The sequence below is a fragment of the Lampris incognitus genome, chromosome 20 (genome assembly GCF_029633865.1).
Source record: "Lampris incognitus isolate fLamInc1 chromosome 20, fLamInc1.hap2, whole genome shotgun sequence".
NCBI lineage: Eukaryota > Metazoa > Chordata > Actinopteri > Lampriformes > Lampridae > Lampris > Lampris incognitus.
In genome coordinates, this window is record NC_079230.1 from 14,243,043 (window position 1) to 14,260,107 (window position 17,065).

Below are 17,065 nucleotides of genomic sequence, written 5' to 3' on the forward strand. Positions count from 1 at the left end.
GACCTCCCAGCATGCTCAAATAACTGGATTAGTATGTCGTGGTTGAGACACTGTTTACCCTTTGGGTTTACCATAGATCTAAAATTTGCAAGCCTTTATTTTTTCTATTTCATTCTGTGAATTACATCTCCAACTGGCAAACACGCATTGTATGTTGTACGTGAAGGACATAGATTATTCATTATCCACCCCACCCAACTCCCCTAGGTCACTAATCTGGTAATTTGTCTGCTTTTATGACAGCGGTTGTTGTGTAACAGCAGAGTTCATTGCCCTTGTAATAGACATATTATATCACATGTTGTTGTTACAATACATCCACTTGCCTCACTGAAGGTGAGATATAGTACGCAGAGTAACAATGAATAACATTAGCTGGTCTGCTCACTTTTGGTGGTGCAGCGAGCTAACATGTTTCTTGTTGTGATAGGTAAAAGTCTAAAATTGCAGACGAAAACAGATGATGCACGTCCACCACTCCTGCTGATAACAGGCTATAAAAATCAGGCCATGAGGGACTAGGAATTGTCTTGGCCTTTGGCAGTTCCAAGGAGTGTCAACCCCCCCCCCCCCCCCGAAGGCTTTGCCACACCAGTTGCCATTACCCCACTCTTCGGGGCTTCCCGGTCGCTGCTCCACCCCCTCTGCTGATCCGGGGAGTGCTGCAGACTACCACATGCCTCCTCCCATACATGTGGAGTCAGTCATCAACCGTTTCTTTTCACCTGACAGTGAGGGACGTAGCACGTGGGAGGATCACGCTATCCCCCCCCCCCCGATCAGGCACCCCAACCGACCAGAGGAGGCGCTAATGCAGAGACCAGGACGCATACCCACATCCAGCTTCCCACCCGCAGACACGGCCAATTGTGTCTGCAGGGACGCCCGACCAAGCCGGAAGCAACAAAGGGATTCGAACTGAGATCCCCGTGTTGGTAGGCAACAGAACAGACCGCTACGCTAACCGGAAGCCAATTAATATTTTTTTTAAATGTTGAAAGTTCAGAATATTTCTCTGTAGTTGGTGTAAACGTACTCACCAGTTTAGAATTCACTTTGCCGCCCTGAATAAAGAAAAAAATAGTTGTGCCCTCCACCCGACCTGGGAAAATTACCAACTGACGTCACTAATATCTTTTTTCTTGTGTATAACTAAGACTGTGCAGTGTATTTTTACCGTGACGTATATTTTGTATGATCCTGTGACGCTGCTGCAATTTCACAGTGCACGGAGGGGACGTCACCATCTATAAAAAGAATCAATAATAATTTTTTAGCGAAAAAAAAACTGTAAGTGTGAGTCTTAATTGCACGTGTGACAAAATATATAACCATCTCCTGACAATTCCTTAAACTTCTTTTAGAAATAAATAGGACTAGGTTAAGTGTTTAACATTAAAGTTGATTTTACAGTAAAATTGCTAAAAACCGCCACTGGTCTTAACACATTGTTTGGTGAATGGTGTCCCAGCATCACTTTGTGACCCACCTTACTGTAACCAACCCTGAGCTTATCAAAGCGATATCAAGGGTCGTGCCATGTTTTCATTTCTTTACATACACTCGGATTTAATCAGCATGATTTGGCAAGCTTGGTTCACATACAGATTTTACACTTGACACTTTACTGGGGCATCTTTAAAGGGTGGAGATTGGGTTTATTGGTGCATTCAGAACAGACACAGTGGGTTTATCAATTCTGCCGACAGAGTCGCTCTCAACAGCAAGGACATGACAAAAAACAGATTTATGAATACAGGATGTGGTAGTCTCCATGTCATATTTAACAAAATTAGGCCTAAGTTATGAATAATAAAGGGTAAGCCTATAAGTGGATGGAAAATAAATAAAATGCCTGCAAGTTAAAAATCACAGTAAAATGTGAAAATGTTCATGATGCTTCTGCATTAATACCTTTCCTGAGAAATACCCTAACGGATGGATGGATGGTTAACCGAAAGTCCAAGAATTCAGACATATGATTCAAATCTGCCTGGCCTTGATTAGAGCTCTAAGCCAGGATTTTCAAGTTCTGTGTTGGTGCGTGGTGCCTGGTCTGGTACAGGGTCCCGGCAGAGGAGCCAACACAAAAATGCATCTGGGATCAGACGGAGGTTTGTCAGGCAGAGAAAGATGCTATACAGTTGTAGATCAATGCGAGCTCCATCCTCTAACATGCACTCCATCACAAAACTAGGAAAGTACGTGACACCTAACGACATCACCGCTATAGCATAAACCTTCATTGTGCGTTTGTCAAGACAGAACGGTGGCAGGCAGGACACAATGCATATCATTGCAGTTAGAACCAAAGCCACGGTACCCAACCCAATGGCAGTGGCGTTTACTTCTAAGAAAAGTATGCAAATTAGATCTACAGTGAGGATGACAGGCAGTGACCAGTACATAGATCGCAGTTTTTTGGTTGCCTTTGGTAGCTTCTGGGATAGGACAGCCTCCAGTGCCACCAGGAGATGTAGGAGCATCCCACTGCGTCTGGAAGCGAACCACACATCAACGAGTTTTTGGCAGTGATTGATGGAGCAGGAAGAGCCCATGACCTGCATGGCCACCACGGGCGTGGACAGCGACTGCAGGAGGGCGGTGAAAAGCAGGGACGTGGAGAAAACGGTGAGGTTTCGGGGCTCCGCACATTTGCAGCAGAAGGACAACAAGACCATGACGATCGCAGGGAGGCCCACACAGACGCCGCCCAGGAGCAAACCCAGCGATATAGTATCACTTCCCTGGATTCTCTCACCTGTGTCCCACCCAAATGGACCGCTGCTGAGGTGAACCCATTCTGTTAGGATCTCCATCCTAATGTGGCTTCACCGGACAAGGCTACAACTGTTTTAAAGGGAAGAAAATTAGAGAAAAATATGACTGGATGCAGATTCCACCATCCATGCACAACTTGAAATACTACAAAGGCAATACATGACAATACCACTAGTCACTTAGAACACACTTATAATTTCACTTAAATGCACTGAGAATGAAATATGTATACAGTACCAGTTAAAGGTTTGGACACACCTACTCACAGTCAAGTCAAGTCAAGTCAATTTTATTTGTATAGCCCAATATCACAAATTACAAATTTGTCTGAAAGAGCTCTATTTTTACTAAATTCCACTTAGGCACCAAATTAAACAACTTATTGGGGTGGGGGGGCTTGTATATTTTTAATCTAAAATGGCTTTAGAAAGAAATTCAGCTTAAATAAATTCAAGATTTTGAAAAACATACATTGAATCAGGTGTGTCCAAACTATTGACTGGTACTGCATATATATCTTCATATACAGTATACTATATATAAAACGTTCAGCCAAAACATTAAAACCACTGACTGGTGAGCGAGTAACATTATCTCGTTACAATGGCACCTGTCAAGGGGTGGGATAATATTAGGCAGCTGGTGAACAGTCAGTTCTTGAAGTTGATGTGTTGGAAACAGGAAAATGGGCAAGCGTAAGGATCTGAGCAACTCTGACAAGGGCCAAATTGTGATGGCTAGACGACTGGGTCAAAGCATCTCCCAAATGGCAGGTCTTGTGGGCAGAGGCGGACTGGGAATGAAAAATGGCCCTGGACTTTTTGACTCAGACCGCCGCCCCCCAATCCCGCCCCCCAGCAATACACCACCATCCACACAAACCACGCCACACTTTACGTAAACAAGATGACTGAACAATATTTATAACAATAACTTTAGTAAAATAGAACAAGGGGAACATGTTGCTCTTAGGGGGAGGCTGGCTAGAAGGAGCACATTTTGGCACAATGGCACTGGCAGCAAGGTGGCAAGAATCTCTGGAGCCATCTGACCAATAAAAGAAATAATATAGGAAGAAATGTGTTGGAGAAAAGACTGGTGAGTAGGCAAGTCATAGAATAAAATAAACATATTTCCTACCTCCTTAAATTAACAATTTCTGCAGCAGCACACTTCTCTCAGCAACACCATCTATAACCAGGTCACTGTTCAGGGCCATTAAAACATCTCGCTCAGTAGCCATGAGCATAAAAGCTTTCAGGTGCTGTTGAGATAGAGTGCTCCCGAGCCTCTGGATGAATTTTAGAGTAGAGAAGCTCCGCTCGCAAGCTACCTGGGTTACTGACAGGGTAATTAGGAACTTGTACGCAAGGCCCAGGATGTGGTATGCGTCGGTCAACAGGTTGTACTAAGAACACGGTAGCAACACACTGGACAGTCCTTGCAAGATGAGCAGCTCTTGTTCACCATCTTCACCTCGTCTTCATTTCCTTCAAGTCCATGATCCCCCATAGTCCTGGTTGTGTACTCTTCAAATCCCGATTGTTTTAACCTAGTCCACTGTTCTGCCAGACTCATGAGCTCATGCTGTAAATTGGCCACTGTTGCTCTGCTATCAAATTTGATCAAACATTTGCTTAGTTCTTGAAGGGCTGTCTGTGGAAGGCCACTGGTACTGGATGTTAGCTGACTAAAGTTTTTGAGGTCCAGAAGAGCCATATCGGCATACAAAGTGCCATTACTCAGAAATCGCCTATGGATGTTATCTATAACTGTATCCAGAATTCGCTTATGGACACCATTCCAGTATGCACCCTCTGCCTTAGTACAAGTCTCATCTTGCACCATCTCTCCAGGCATGGTTTTCTTCTTTGCCACTTAGCCATAACAATTCCGTTGCCTAAATGTGCGTGCTATTTTTGATGACATCGGCTGTAAAAGGTTCTATGAGTTCAACATTATGAAAGTTCGCCGTAGCACGTCAAACTTTTTTTAATGTCCCGCCCCATCCAGGCTGTGAATTGGTCGGTTCAATAAAAGTGATGAACGCTTCTTTCAACAAAAGGCACCCAGTATAGCTAAATAGCTAGCTGGCCAAATGCAAACATTGCTTATCTTATCCATATTGTCTTCTGTCTTACCGCTTTAGCTGTAAAACATTGACTAACAGTTGAACTGGTATCATTGGGCTCAATGAGCTGCTCTCTCTGCTCTCTGTTGCCAATACCTTCAGGCTCACTGAGATTATTGATGGGAAATGGCAACAAATGAATCATTTGTCATTATAAAACAGTTGGCTGCATCAGCCTCAAGGGACTTCAGCCTCTTCTCTCTCTGGTTTTCAGCACCACCTTTGTGGGTTTTTTTTCTTTTTGATTGTCAGTCTTGCTCCACTCCACTATTTATCCAAACGTCGCCACTTATCAGAGATAGGAAAGGGGCGGGGCCCCGGAAACATTTGAATGGACCGGACCAAAAGTAATTGGCTGGGAGAGAGAGGCTGACAGATTTAATACCCAACCGCAGTGGACCGGCAGCCCACTGACACGCAACACTTGGTTATTTTTAAGTGGGGGCTGGGATTATTTTTATTTTGCATTGCATTGACCCCAATTGTCAAGCAGCCCACCGGGAAAACTCCCGGTGATCCAGATGGCCAGTCCGCCATTGCTTGTGGGTTGTTATCAGTATGCAATAGTCAGTACGTACCAAAAGTGGTCCAAGGAAGGACAACCAGTTAACAGCCAACAGGGTCATGGGCACCCAAGGCTCATTGATTTGTATGGGGAGCGAAGGCTAGCCCATCTGGTCTGATACCACAGAAGAGCTACTGTAGTTGAAATTGCTGCAAAAGTTAATGCCGGCTATGATAGACAGGTGTCAGGACACACAGTGCATTTCAGCTTGCTGCGTATGGGGCTCCGTAGCCACAGACCAGTCAGAGTGCCCATGATGACCCCTGTCCACCACCAAAAGCACCTACATCGGGCACATGAGCGTCAGAACTGGACCATGGAGCAATGGAAGAAAGTATCCTGGTCTGATGAATCACGGTTTCTTTTACATCATGTGGATGGCCAGGTGCGTGTGTGTCATTTACCTGAGGAAAGGATGGCACCAGGATGCACTATGGGAAGAAGGCAAGCTGGTGGAGGCAGTGTGATGTTCTGGCCAATGTTCTGCTGGGAAACTCTGGGTCCTGGCATTCATGTGGCTGTTACTTTGACATGTGCCACCTTCCTAAACATCATTATAGACCAAGTACACCCCTTCATGGCAACGGTATTCCCTGATAGCAGAGGCCTCTCTCAGCCGGATAATGCACCCTGCCACATTGCAAAAATTGTTCAGGAATAGTTTGAGGAACATGACAAAAGTTCAGGGTGTTGCTTTGGGCTCCAAATTCCCTAGATCTCAATCCGATTTAGCATCTGTGGGATGTGCTGGAAAAACAAGTCCAATCCATTGAGGCTCCACCTCACAACTTACAGGACTTAAAAGTATCTGCTGCTAACGTCTTGGTGCCACATACCAGAGGACACCTTCAGAGGTTTTGTGGAGTCCATGACTCGATGGGTCAGAGCTGTTTTGGCGGCACAAGGGGGACCTACACAATATTAGGCAGGTGGTTTTAATGTACAATATTAGGCAGGTGGTTTTAATATTTTGGCTGATCGGTGTACTTATATTTGACTGTCGGGTTGTATTGGTTCAATTCCACTAATTCTATTGTTTAAGTAATAAACAGCATTAAGCAATCGGATAACAAGTAATCAGTTTGCAGGGGACACAGTAATATATATAATGGGACACTCTCTGCCCACAGTCTTAATAACTAGTCTCGTCCAAAAAGCATTCAACCAGTTAATGAAGAATTTTATGTAATGATTTTTCCATTGTTGGCATTACACATTTAGCATTATTAACATTATTTTCATGCATTAATTCAACAAATTAATGAAGCATTAATGAAGCATTTATCTAGCAATGATATGAGGATGAGTTCTGCTGCTTATTTGCTCATTAATTTATTTCCCTTTTTTCCCATCAATCACCAATTTTCCTATGTTTTATGGGCCCAAGGTTTCCTATCTCCTGCCCACTGCGGGTTTCTTCAATCATCCCAGATCGACCTGGACAAGCACCCCACCAAGTTGTACAGGTAAATAAGAATCATAATGGTTGAACACATTTTCCTTTCTGGTTCCCAACCAGGATAGCTGTCCATACTGGATTATACAAACCCAGCCAAGGGTTCAAACCATTAACTGCAGCATACAGGTCATTTAAAATGTCAAATAATATAGTAACGGATGGTGTGCCTGTCTGCCAATCACTTTTTCAATAACTAATCTAATTCTTAAGATCCAGTTTGATGTGCTTTTTTATGCTTTGGTAATAAAAAACAACACAGACTTACCTGAATATTCTTGTTCCAGAGAGAACTAAACAATGTGTAGGCAAGATGACGTCTTCTATTTCCGAGGTTGGTAAGTTGTGAATGACAGATTTATAGTCCCTTCCTCACAACACTGCTGCCGTCATTCAGCCTATCTGTCTAACTTTGCTTTCATCACTTATGGTTTACCAGTTTGTCAGGTGTCCCACCAAGCAAGTGGTATAATAAACTGAGCCACACCATTTTGCAGCTTTTGAACAAAGTCTAATGTATGAACACGCCTATGAAGCACCACTAGCTTATCTTAAAATCAATCATCCCACCCTGGTTTGAAAGGTGCTACCCCCACCCTCACGCACGCACACACACACACACACACACACACACACACACACACACACACACACACACACGGACACACACACATGGACACACCCACATATGCTCATGCGCACACACATGCATGTGCACACACACACATGCATGTGCACACACACACACACACACGCACACACACACACACACACACACACACACACGGACACACACACATGGACACACCCACATATGCTCATGCGCACACACATGCATGTGCACACACACACATGCATGTGCACACACACACACACACACGCACACACACACACACACACACACACACACACACACACACACACACACACACACACACACACACACACACACAAGTACAATAAATCATGTCACAAATAGGATCAATAAAGTTCTTTTCTTTTTACCTTAGTCCTACATTGCTAACAGTATTAATTAATTTGAAATTTGAATGAAACTAGTGAAGCCCATTTTTGTTTAAAATTTTTTTCATCTTATTGTACTGTCTTTGAAATAATAATAAAAAAGTGTCAGCACCACTCCTTATCGGAGGTGTCACACAGCTCGGTTCAAAGGCCGATAGCCATTAAGTATACATGTGTGAGAGAAAGAGAGAGAGAGAGAGAGAGAGAGAGAGAGAGAGAGAGAGAGAGAGAGAGAGAGAGAGAGAGAGAGAGAGAGAAAGAGAGTGAGAGAGAGAGAGAAAACATTTATACAACATTATTAAACATTTATAAAAAAAAAAGATAAAAATCCAAACTTTTTTTTCCATGAAACAAAATATTACTGTACAGTACGGGTAAACACTTAAACATTTTTATTAAATATTAAGTCATCACCTGCCACAGAACATGTTACATCATTATACCACCACTTTTTGATAAAATCACCCATGTTATTCATTCTTTAAAGAATCTAAACTCAACCCAGAATCTGGCTTTCACCAATGAGATAAGAACAGGATGTACTTCCTGCCCTGTCCTGTTCTCCACTCAGTTCTTCCTACTACTGTAGATGGACAGTTTGGCCTCCCCTACTACCAGATTTAGTAGTTGCCACCTAGAGGTGTCAGATGTTTTGTAGCCAAATCCCAAAATGAAGACAGTCTTAGTCCTCCTCTCACCAAACCATCTAAAAACATTCTTCAGTGCATTAAAATACTGAAAACAGTGAACAACAGTCTCTACTTCTCCACAACATGGACATTTACTTGAAATTGTGGGGTTGATCACAGAGCTAAAACTATTCACTGCAATGGGAGCTCCGGTAGTTGACGTCATGTAACAGTCGAAATCATTACACCGCCATTTTGGCAGGAAAGCCAAGGGCCAGCGAGTCTAGTTATCCGTGGTCGTTACAATATGTAGGAGTTGTTACCCGTTTTTATATTCTTGTTGAGCGCATGTCTGTACTCTACTGTCTGTATATTTGAATGTTTGTCAATTTAAAAAAAAATCCATCCGCGTGTGTCCTGCAGTGAAAGTAGATGAGTTTTCTAAAGCATCTGGACTACACTTAAATAAAAAAAGTGAACTAATTGCTATACATGACCCACTAATACAGAGAGAGAGAGAGAGAGAGAGAGAGAGAGAGAGAGAGAGAGAGAGAGAGAGAGAGAGAGAACAAAAAGTTTCTCCCACCTGCACCAGGTCTCTGATGTCCTTGTCGATCAGTTTTCCCGCCCTTACCTAGGGCGCCGGGGTAGGTGCATTGTTCTTCCGGTCTAAACATCCGTAGCCGGATGTAAACATGCAAGCCTATATCTGCAATATCTTCCAACACCATTAAACATTAAAAATAGACATTAGAAAACAAAACAAAAAAATGGTTCAGGGACACATTGTGCGGTGCGTGGCTGTACTAATACACGGAAACGCCTGAATGAGTGGTTGGATAGAGAGTGTGTTGCCCATCGACCTGCCACATAACGGCAATGTCCCTGCATTCCACTGTTTTCCTTCCACGGAAAACCAACAGCAGATTTCGAATCACGGGTGTGGTTGAAGGCTTTGAATTTGAAGAAACCACCGAAAAACGTTTTTGTTCGTTCCTATCACTTCATTGCCAAAAAGCCAACCAAAGAAAACCATTTCCCTGAACTGTGGTAACTGGGTATCTACTCGTTACACCGGAAAAGAAAAGCATAGGATGGCTCGAATGCGGAAATGGGCCGGAAGTGCCGCGTAAACTTGAAGCGAATTCATTTCCGGGGCCATCATGCGCTGTCGAGCGCAAACATTTCAAAGCACCGTAAAAGAAGCGAGAAACTTCACCTCAACTGTGGGAAACCAATCAGACGTAACAAATACATCACTCAGCAAATGGAGACGTTGGTCTCAAGGAAGGTGTAAAGTTATTAAATCTAATTCCAAGGCAGCAATGTAGTGTTTAAATTCCTTTATTAACTTATTCAGCTTCCACGTTTGGCAATCGTAACTATCTAAAATGAGTCTTCATTTCCAGGGGTTTTCTTCTTCTTTCAACCTACAACATAATAAACCAAGAGCGCCCTTCAATGAATAAAATGAAACATCAAATCACAACACAAGAACCATCACATGCATTATAAACTATAAACATTACAGAAGGTTATAGCCAAAATCCCCTGGCAGGGCTATTCATGCGCAATAATTTTAGCTCACTTTCATAAATTATGAATGAGGGAAGACACAAGAAAGAGGGGGATAAATGTCAGTTTTGCAGACATCTCAAACATCCATTATCCTAACTGCTTATCCTGCTCTCAGGGTCGCGGGGACACTGGAGCCTGTTCCAGCAGTCATTGGGCGGCAGGCGGCGAGACACCCTGGATAGCCCGCCAGGCAATCACAGCCCCCCCCCCCACCACCACCACACACACACACACACACACACACACACACACACACACACACACACACAATCATTCCTAGGGACGATTTAGTACAGCCGATTCACCTGACCTACATGTCTTTGGGAGGAAACCGGAGCCCCCGGAGGAAACCCACGCAGACAACATGCAAACTCCACACAGAGGACGACCCGGGATGACCCACCAAGGTTGGACTATCCAAAGCGTCAAAGCGTCAAATGTACTTGAAGAGGTATAATGAATGGCTTCAGGTTGAGTACCAATGTGTTTTGGCTGAAGAGGCCCTTTGTCCTCAGCATGACATTCCAAGGTAATGACAGATTGATGTCCAACAATACAACAAGTTGTAAAAATGTCCTTTTAACACAAATGAGACCCACTAGTTACTTCAGAAACCGTGGAATAGTTAACATCCTCTGTGCTCGCCGAATAACTCAAGAGCTAACCAGTTTTTATAAATTCACACGGCAAGCCCATCGTTTTGTTGCCGGGTTTCGCAGTGCCATCATCTAAAAGGGTAAGCCTTGGAGAAAACAAACCACACAGCACAACGAACTCTAGTTCTGTTTAATTTTATTACAAAAACAAAAGGGGATTTTCAGAATTAACAGTACAACAGTCTATCTACCCAGAAAAAAAAGCTAAAAAAAAAAGGCATAGAGGGAGACAGTTTTGGTGTGTATGTGATTTTGTGTACAAACCCCATTACCCCCCCCAAAAAGAACAAATTAAAAAAAAAACAAACAACTAAATGGATCACAGATGTGCCAGATAAAATGTCATCTTCAGATTCATCTGTTCACAAATATACAGGTAGAACAACAGAAGGAATGAGCATTATGATGTGTGTTTTGTGTGTACGTGGGTGGGTGAACGGGGTGTTTGGGGGGGGGGGATGCTGGGGTCTTTTCGAAGTTTTTCTGTCTTATATAAAACACTTGGCAGAAGATAAGTCCTCTTATACTATCTACTAGTTAACAAACTCGTTGATCTTTTAACGAAAAAAAAGTTTGTAATAAAAACCCATTTAAACACACACAAACACACAGCTGAACCCTGATGGATGGAGTGAGGGAGGTGTGGGATGAAAATGCAAACTGAGAAATGAGGAATGACGAGCTAACAAAGTGTTTCTTACGCTCTTGCTGGTACACCGTTACCCTTTAAACACGACACCGTCTGACCAACACAAAAATAAAGGAGCATCTACTTCTATATACACGTTGTGTATATGTGTGTACGTGCGTGCATGTATGTGTGGGCACGTTCATTTGTAAAAATATGACTGAAAGAGCCAGTTGGGGCACAAAGGGGAGGTTTAGTTGGGTGGGAGAAATCAGATGAACTAATTTTGGCAGTAGTCTGTGCGTGCATGTATGTGTGTGTGTGTGTGTCTAAGAAACATTTAGTGCCGTCGTTTCTTCTTGCTGGGCGGGGCGGCTGATCGAACCTTCCTCTTCCTGTTGGTGGTCTCCTCTGCGTCCTCGTAGTGACTCTCCCTGTCAGCTGTAGGACAGTGGCATGTGTGGTGGGGGAAAAAGATGTGAGAGACATAAGGACAGAATTGAGAAATTTGTGAAAAAAAAAAAAAAATTAAATCGCAGTACCACTTGACTCAGGCTGGAGTGATTGTAGACACTTAAAATCACGGGCCATTAAATATTCATTGATCCATAAATCTATTAATGTACTGGAATGCTGCGTGATGCCAGGATTTTGGAAAAATGGTAAGCCGCGATAAACTGACCCACACTTGTTCTTGTATCATGATGGTCAGCCCTGGTAAACTTTTGCATCCAGACAACTAGTTGACATTGACAATATTGCTGACCTGTCCTAGTCATACCAGTAATGTCCAGCGAGGCAAATGTTCGTAATCACATCCCTTATGTAGGTATTCATTTTCAAATATCTAAATTTCAGAGTCACGTTGAAGGAAAGCAACCGAGAAGAAAAAAAGACTTCCGTTATTGGAGGAGCCTCCAGATTCCAAATCCGAAGTCAGCCCAAAAAAAAACCACACTGCATACCGTTTAGTCAACCCAAAATAACTGAAATGATTTTGTGATTGATATGTCACATGACCAATGTCATTTTAAAACATAGCAATATACCAGCTTAAACAGTTTGACAACTTTTCTTATTTTAAAACAATAAAGTACTTTCTCCTTTTGAAGCTTGCAAGATTTTACAGGAACAGACCTTTTCTGGCCTCCTCCTCAAGCTCGTCCCAATCTTTTCCGCTCTCCTCTTCACTGCCCAGTGATGCACTATAGTCTGAAGGACACACAAGACAATCAACAAAGATAGAGTATATACACACACACACACACACACTGCATATTTGAGTCCAACAGGGCAGAAAGTATCTCGAGACATACCAGAGTCCTCTGTCTCTGAGTCATAATCTTCATCACTGTCCTCCTCTTCCTCTTCATCCTCCTCTGCAGAGGGGTTGAACGTCTCATCCTCCATCTCAGACTCCGAGTCCTCCTCTGCGCCACTTCCCTGAGACATGGACACAGACGGAAGAAGAGGGACAGAAACACAATAAGAAAGGGACGCAATCAGATACAAGACAGCACAACAATGAGAAAATGTGTACTACAAACTGTATTAGAAAGGGAATGGGAGCTTCATGCCCAAAAATCTGACGAATCAGGAAAACAGAGGAGAGACAACATGAGCTACTCTGCTCCAAATTTTCCAGTTCTTTGAAACAATAACTGGGGAAGTGGCAAGCACAAGAACTTCCTACCAACTGGTTTAACAAGTGAAACATGGCTGTGTGCATGTCTTTTTTTTTTTTTTGGGATATTCACCCCTTTTTCTCCCCAATTGTACCCATCCAATTACCCCACTCTTCCAAGCTGTCCCGGTCGCTGCTCCACCCCCTCTGCCGATTCGGGGAGGGCTGCAGACTACCACATGTCTCCTCCGATACACGTGGAGTCGCCAGCCGTTTCTTTTCACCTGACAATGAGGAGTTTCATCAGGGGGCCGTAGCGCGTGGGAGGATACGCTATTCCCCCCAGTTCCCCCCCTGAACAGGTGCCCCGACCGACCAGAGGAGGCGTTAGTGCAGAGACCAGGACACATACCCACATCCGGCTTCCCACCTGCAGACACAACCAATTGTGTCTGTAGGGACGCCCGACCAAGCCGGCGGTAACACGGGGATTCAAACCGGTGATCCCTGTGTTGGTAGGCAACGGAATAGACCGCCATGCCACCCGGACGCCGTTGTATACATGTCTTCCCTAACCCTAAACCTTTTAATTTAGCCTATGAAAATATTTAACAGGTCATTTAGCCCGACATCATGTTAATCTTTAAGCTGTAAAAACCACAATTCTGACAAGGTCTGAGTATTGTCCCCGCCAGGTGGTGAGCCTGGAGGGAACTTGGTGGCGCGTGTCTGTGGGTTTGTGTTTGTCTGTCCGCTGCTCATCACTCATACTACTGGGGCCTAGCATCCTAATATTTTTGTGCAGTTACAACTGTATGATCAAGAACTGCTCATGATTGTAATGATTCAAAACTTTCGAAAAATGTTTATCACTACCGCTGCTCCCTCTCTTCATTCACTCTAGCTCACTCGACCAATGCTGCCCTCTGTTGCTGCCCGATCTGAGTCGACCATAGATGTGAATCGAACATAGATGTGAGTCGTGCATGTGCACAGTTGACTTACATCAGGCAGAAACAGTGTTAAAGAATTATGTAATCGGGTACAAGTCTTGAAAGTAAACGACAAGTCGGTCGTATTTCGCAAGTCTGGAAATCATTCACTGCTGATCTCAGCACAGGAGAAGTTGAGGAACAAAAAACGTTTGTCCTTATTTTCGAAGTATAATAAAGCTGGGTAAACCGTTTACCCTTGCGCATGTGCGACTCGCATCTACGGTTGACTCAGACCGGGCAGCAACATCATCAAAAGTTGTTACAAGAATTCTGATAATCCAAAAAAATGCAAAATCTATAGAGGAACAACTTCCTCCAGGAACAGCTGCATATTCTTGTCCTTGCCCAGTTTTATATTATGAAACTAAAGATGGGGTTAGGTTTAGGTCAAAATGGTCACATAGCAAATGTTTTCTTTTTGGAAAGTCCTAGTTCACATTAGACTTGGTTGCATTCGTGTGGGGTCCGCCTAGGAGAATGCACATGCACAGACTGACAGACAAAATGTTTTTATGTCTGAGAACTTTTTTCGCTTGAGTGCTGCATATTAAAAAGTTTTTCCATATTTCCCCTTTCAATCGACTCCCGTTCAATCAACTTGGGCGCTGCGCAAATCTCTTATAATGGCAGGAAAGACACTGGTTTTTTGGTCTGTGTGCATGTATCCAACATGTCTGGTTACAGACGCCGTTTCAGACACACCATGACTACCACCGAGGCGCTGCAGTACTTACAGGCGTTAGAGAGCAGCGATTTTAAGTCATTTGAAAAATAGCATTAAAGTTATTAAAATGTTAATTTTGGTGTCAGTCGTTTCTTAACAGACATACTAACATATGTAATGCATTAATATCTCAATTGGGTATTTATCTTGACAGAATATAGTTTTAAAACCGTCCGACCATGGTTGTTCTAGTAGTTTTTAAGTTCCAGTCATTGTTTGGGACTGTTCTAATATTTGTTTTCAGGTCTTTTTTTACAGTTTATGTTTTATAGGCCTGTTAGGTTTGTTAGATTAGCAATATGTGTTTTCCACTTCGTTTTTCAGGTAATATTTTCACTTTTTCAATTTTGCTATTCAAGTTCGACCATGTCTCTATGAAGTTTAAATTGTTTAAAAATAGTATTATAGTTGTTAAAATGTTAATTTTGGGGTCAGTCGTTTCCTAACAGACATACTAACATATGCAATACATTAATATCTCAAGTGGGTGTTTATCGAGCAGTCATTTTGACCGCCCATGGTCGTTTTAGGTAGGAGTGAAATCCCAGTTGTTCTAGTGTTAAGCAAGTCAAACAGGATCGGAAAGATGAAATGATCTCACTTCTCCAAAAACCAACTTTTAATTGCGTTAAAAGAAAAAAAATCAATTTTAAGACTCGATATTTAACATGCCTTTTAAGATGTATATTTCCTTTTGCAGCATTTCCATGTACCTACCTCACTCTCTGGGTCCAAGAACGACCAGCCTCCTTGCTCAAAGAATCCTTCTGGATCATCAACAATGGTTTTCATGATTTTGGTCCAGTTCAGAGACTGGACTCCTTCTGTGTATTTGATATCACACGAGCTGGAAGAGGAAACAAAGATCCCATTAAAGAATTTGTGATGCACAGAGGAAATTATAGAACTACTACACCGCAAGCAACTTCCAGGTGGGGAGAAGCTCACCGTTTCCAGATAATTCAATATCACTACAAAAGACAGCATCATATCCTAAATCCACTTTTTTAAATACTTTTCCACAACTTCCTCAACTGTCAGCAAACAAACCGATGGGTGTGCCAAAACAAATGCAAACAACTTTGTAGCTGTATCATTTTACTCTTCGGTGTATGAGTCTGTATGAGATTTAGACTATGACAAACAGCAAAATGAACTCACTGAAACAATCCAAAAGGTGTTAGACACAACGGCTTAACTGTTCACTGGTGCAAAAGCCAAATCGCTACCTAAGCTAATCAACCCAACGCTGAAGTTTCCCATTCATGCAGTCATGTCATATTGATTGGTACTGACTTGAGCCACTCTTTGATGGGGTCCAGAGAGTTGACGGGCACAGCATTGATCATTGTGACCTTCTTGTTGTAGTCCTTGTAGACGATGACCACGTCAAAGTTCTTTAGGTGGAACTGCACACGTTCAAAGTGGACCAACTCCACCTCGTCCAGAGTCACAACAAATGGCGGCTGGAGGAGTAAAGCGGTAGGATTAGCTTCGTTGATCTCAAAACAGTTCAGATGTGAAAAGAATAAGGAAAAAAGTACACCAACACTGTACAAGCTATGCATGAAATACCATGGCCAAGGACATACAGAGAACAGAAGCCCTAAAAAGGTAAAAGAAATTAGCAATGGATTTTTTGTTAATTGATTTGACAGTATATTTTAAGTGCAACATTTGTTTCTATGCAGAAACTTGAGTTATTTGTTAAGGAAAAAATACAAGTTCTGGTTGTCTATCTCCCAAGTTTTCTAAAAAGTTTTTGGGCCTAAAGGGAAACAATTTAAAATATCTATACTCCCGGATGTTATTTGGCTTTTGAAGCCTTGTACTTTACAGCAGGGTTGTTAACCAATTCTGACGGTCTAGGCACAGTTCTGCAACTGCTGTTAGATGATGTGTCACATTTACTCACCCATTCAGTAACGTTGACAAGAGAACTGGATGTGGGTTGTAGGAGGCAGGTACTCCTGTAGGGGGCACCCTGGAAGCTGAAAACGAGTTACACACAAGTATACCAGTCAAAATTGTGATGCAACATTCAGACAAGAGTGGAACACTTCCTTGGAGTCATGCTAGATTAAACTCCCCCACAAGAGCTTTTGCTCTCCTTAGAGGTGTGTATGGCCATGCACACACACCCTAAAATCTTGAAATTTGTCATGTGCATGTTCATTTGGAACCTAGATTATATATCCATTTGTTCTCTGCAGCAAAAAAAAAAAAAGGTTTACCAAACCTTTTTCTTTTTTTGTTTCAAAGAGATAATTTCATT

At 42.7% G+C, this 17,065-nt stretch overlaps 2 protein-coding genes across 2 annotated transcripts in view; both read right to left on the reverse strand.

Annotated features, from left to right (window-relative positions):
• Positions 1 to 1,602: 1,602 nt before the first annotated feature.
• Positions 1,603 to 7,380, reverse strand: LOC130130891 (uncharacterized). Its single transcript, XM_056300750.1, has 2 exons — positions 7,202 to 7,380; positions 1,603 to 2,850 (listed from the first exon to the last, which is right to left on the reverse strand). The coding sequence occupies exon 2, from the start codon at positions 2,817 to 2,819 to the stop codon at positions 2,004 to 2,006; it is 816 nt and encodes a 271-aa protein (XP_056156725.1). The 5' UTR covers positions 2,820 to 2,850; positions 7,202 to 7,380; the 3' UTR covers positions 1,603 to 2,003.
• A 3,028-nt stretch (positions 7,381 to 10,408) lies between these two features.
• supt16h (SPT16 homolog, facilitates chromatin remodeling subunit) overlaps positions 10,409 to 17,065 on the reverse strand; it is a 36,795-nt gene continuing 30,138 nt past the window's right edge. The window contains exons 19-24 of the mRNA XM_056300534.1: positions 16,706 to 16,781; positions 16,087 to 16,256; positions 15,508 to 15,637; positions 12,764 to 12,890; positions 12,585 to 12,659; positions 10,409 to 11,888 (exon numbers count right to left, since the gene is read on the reverse strand). Coding sequence (XP_056156509.1) covers positions 11,788 to 11,888; positions 12,585 to 12,659; positions 12,764 to 12,890; positions 15,508 to 15,637; positions 16,087 to 16,256; positions 16,706 to 16,781 — 679 coding nt within the window. The 3' untranslated portion in view covers positions 10,409 to 11,787. The remainder of the gene's footprint in view (positions 11,889 to 12,584; positions 12,660 to 12,763; positions 12,891 to 15,507; positions 15,638 to 16,086; positions 16,257 to 16,705; positions 16,782 to 17,065) is intronic.

Excerpts from the sequence above, each read along its gene's own strand:
- LOC130130891 (XM_056300750.1), bottom strand. The coding sequence starts at position 2,819 with ATGGAGATCCTAACAGAATGGGTTCACCTCAGCAGCGGTCCATTTGGG.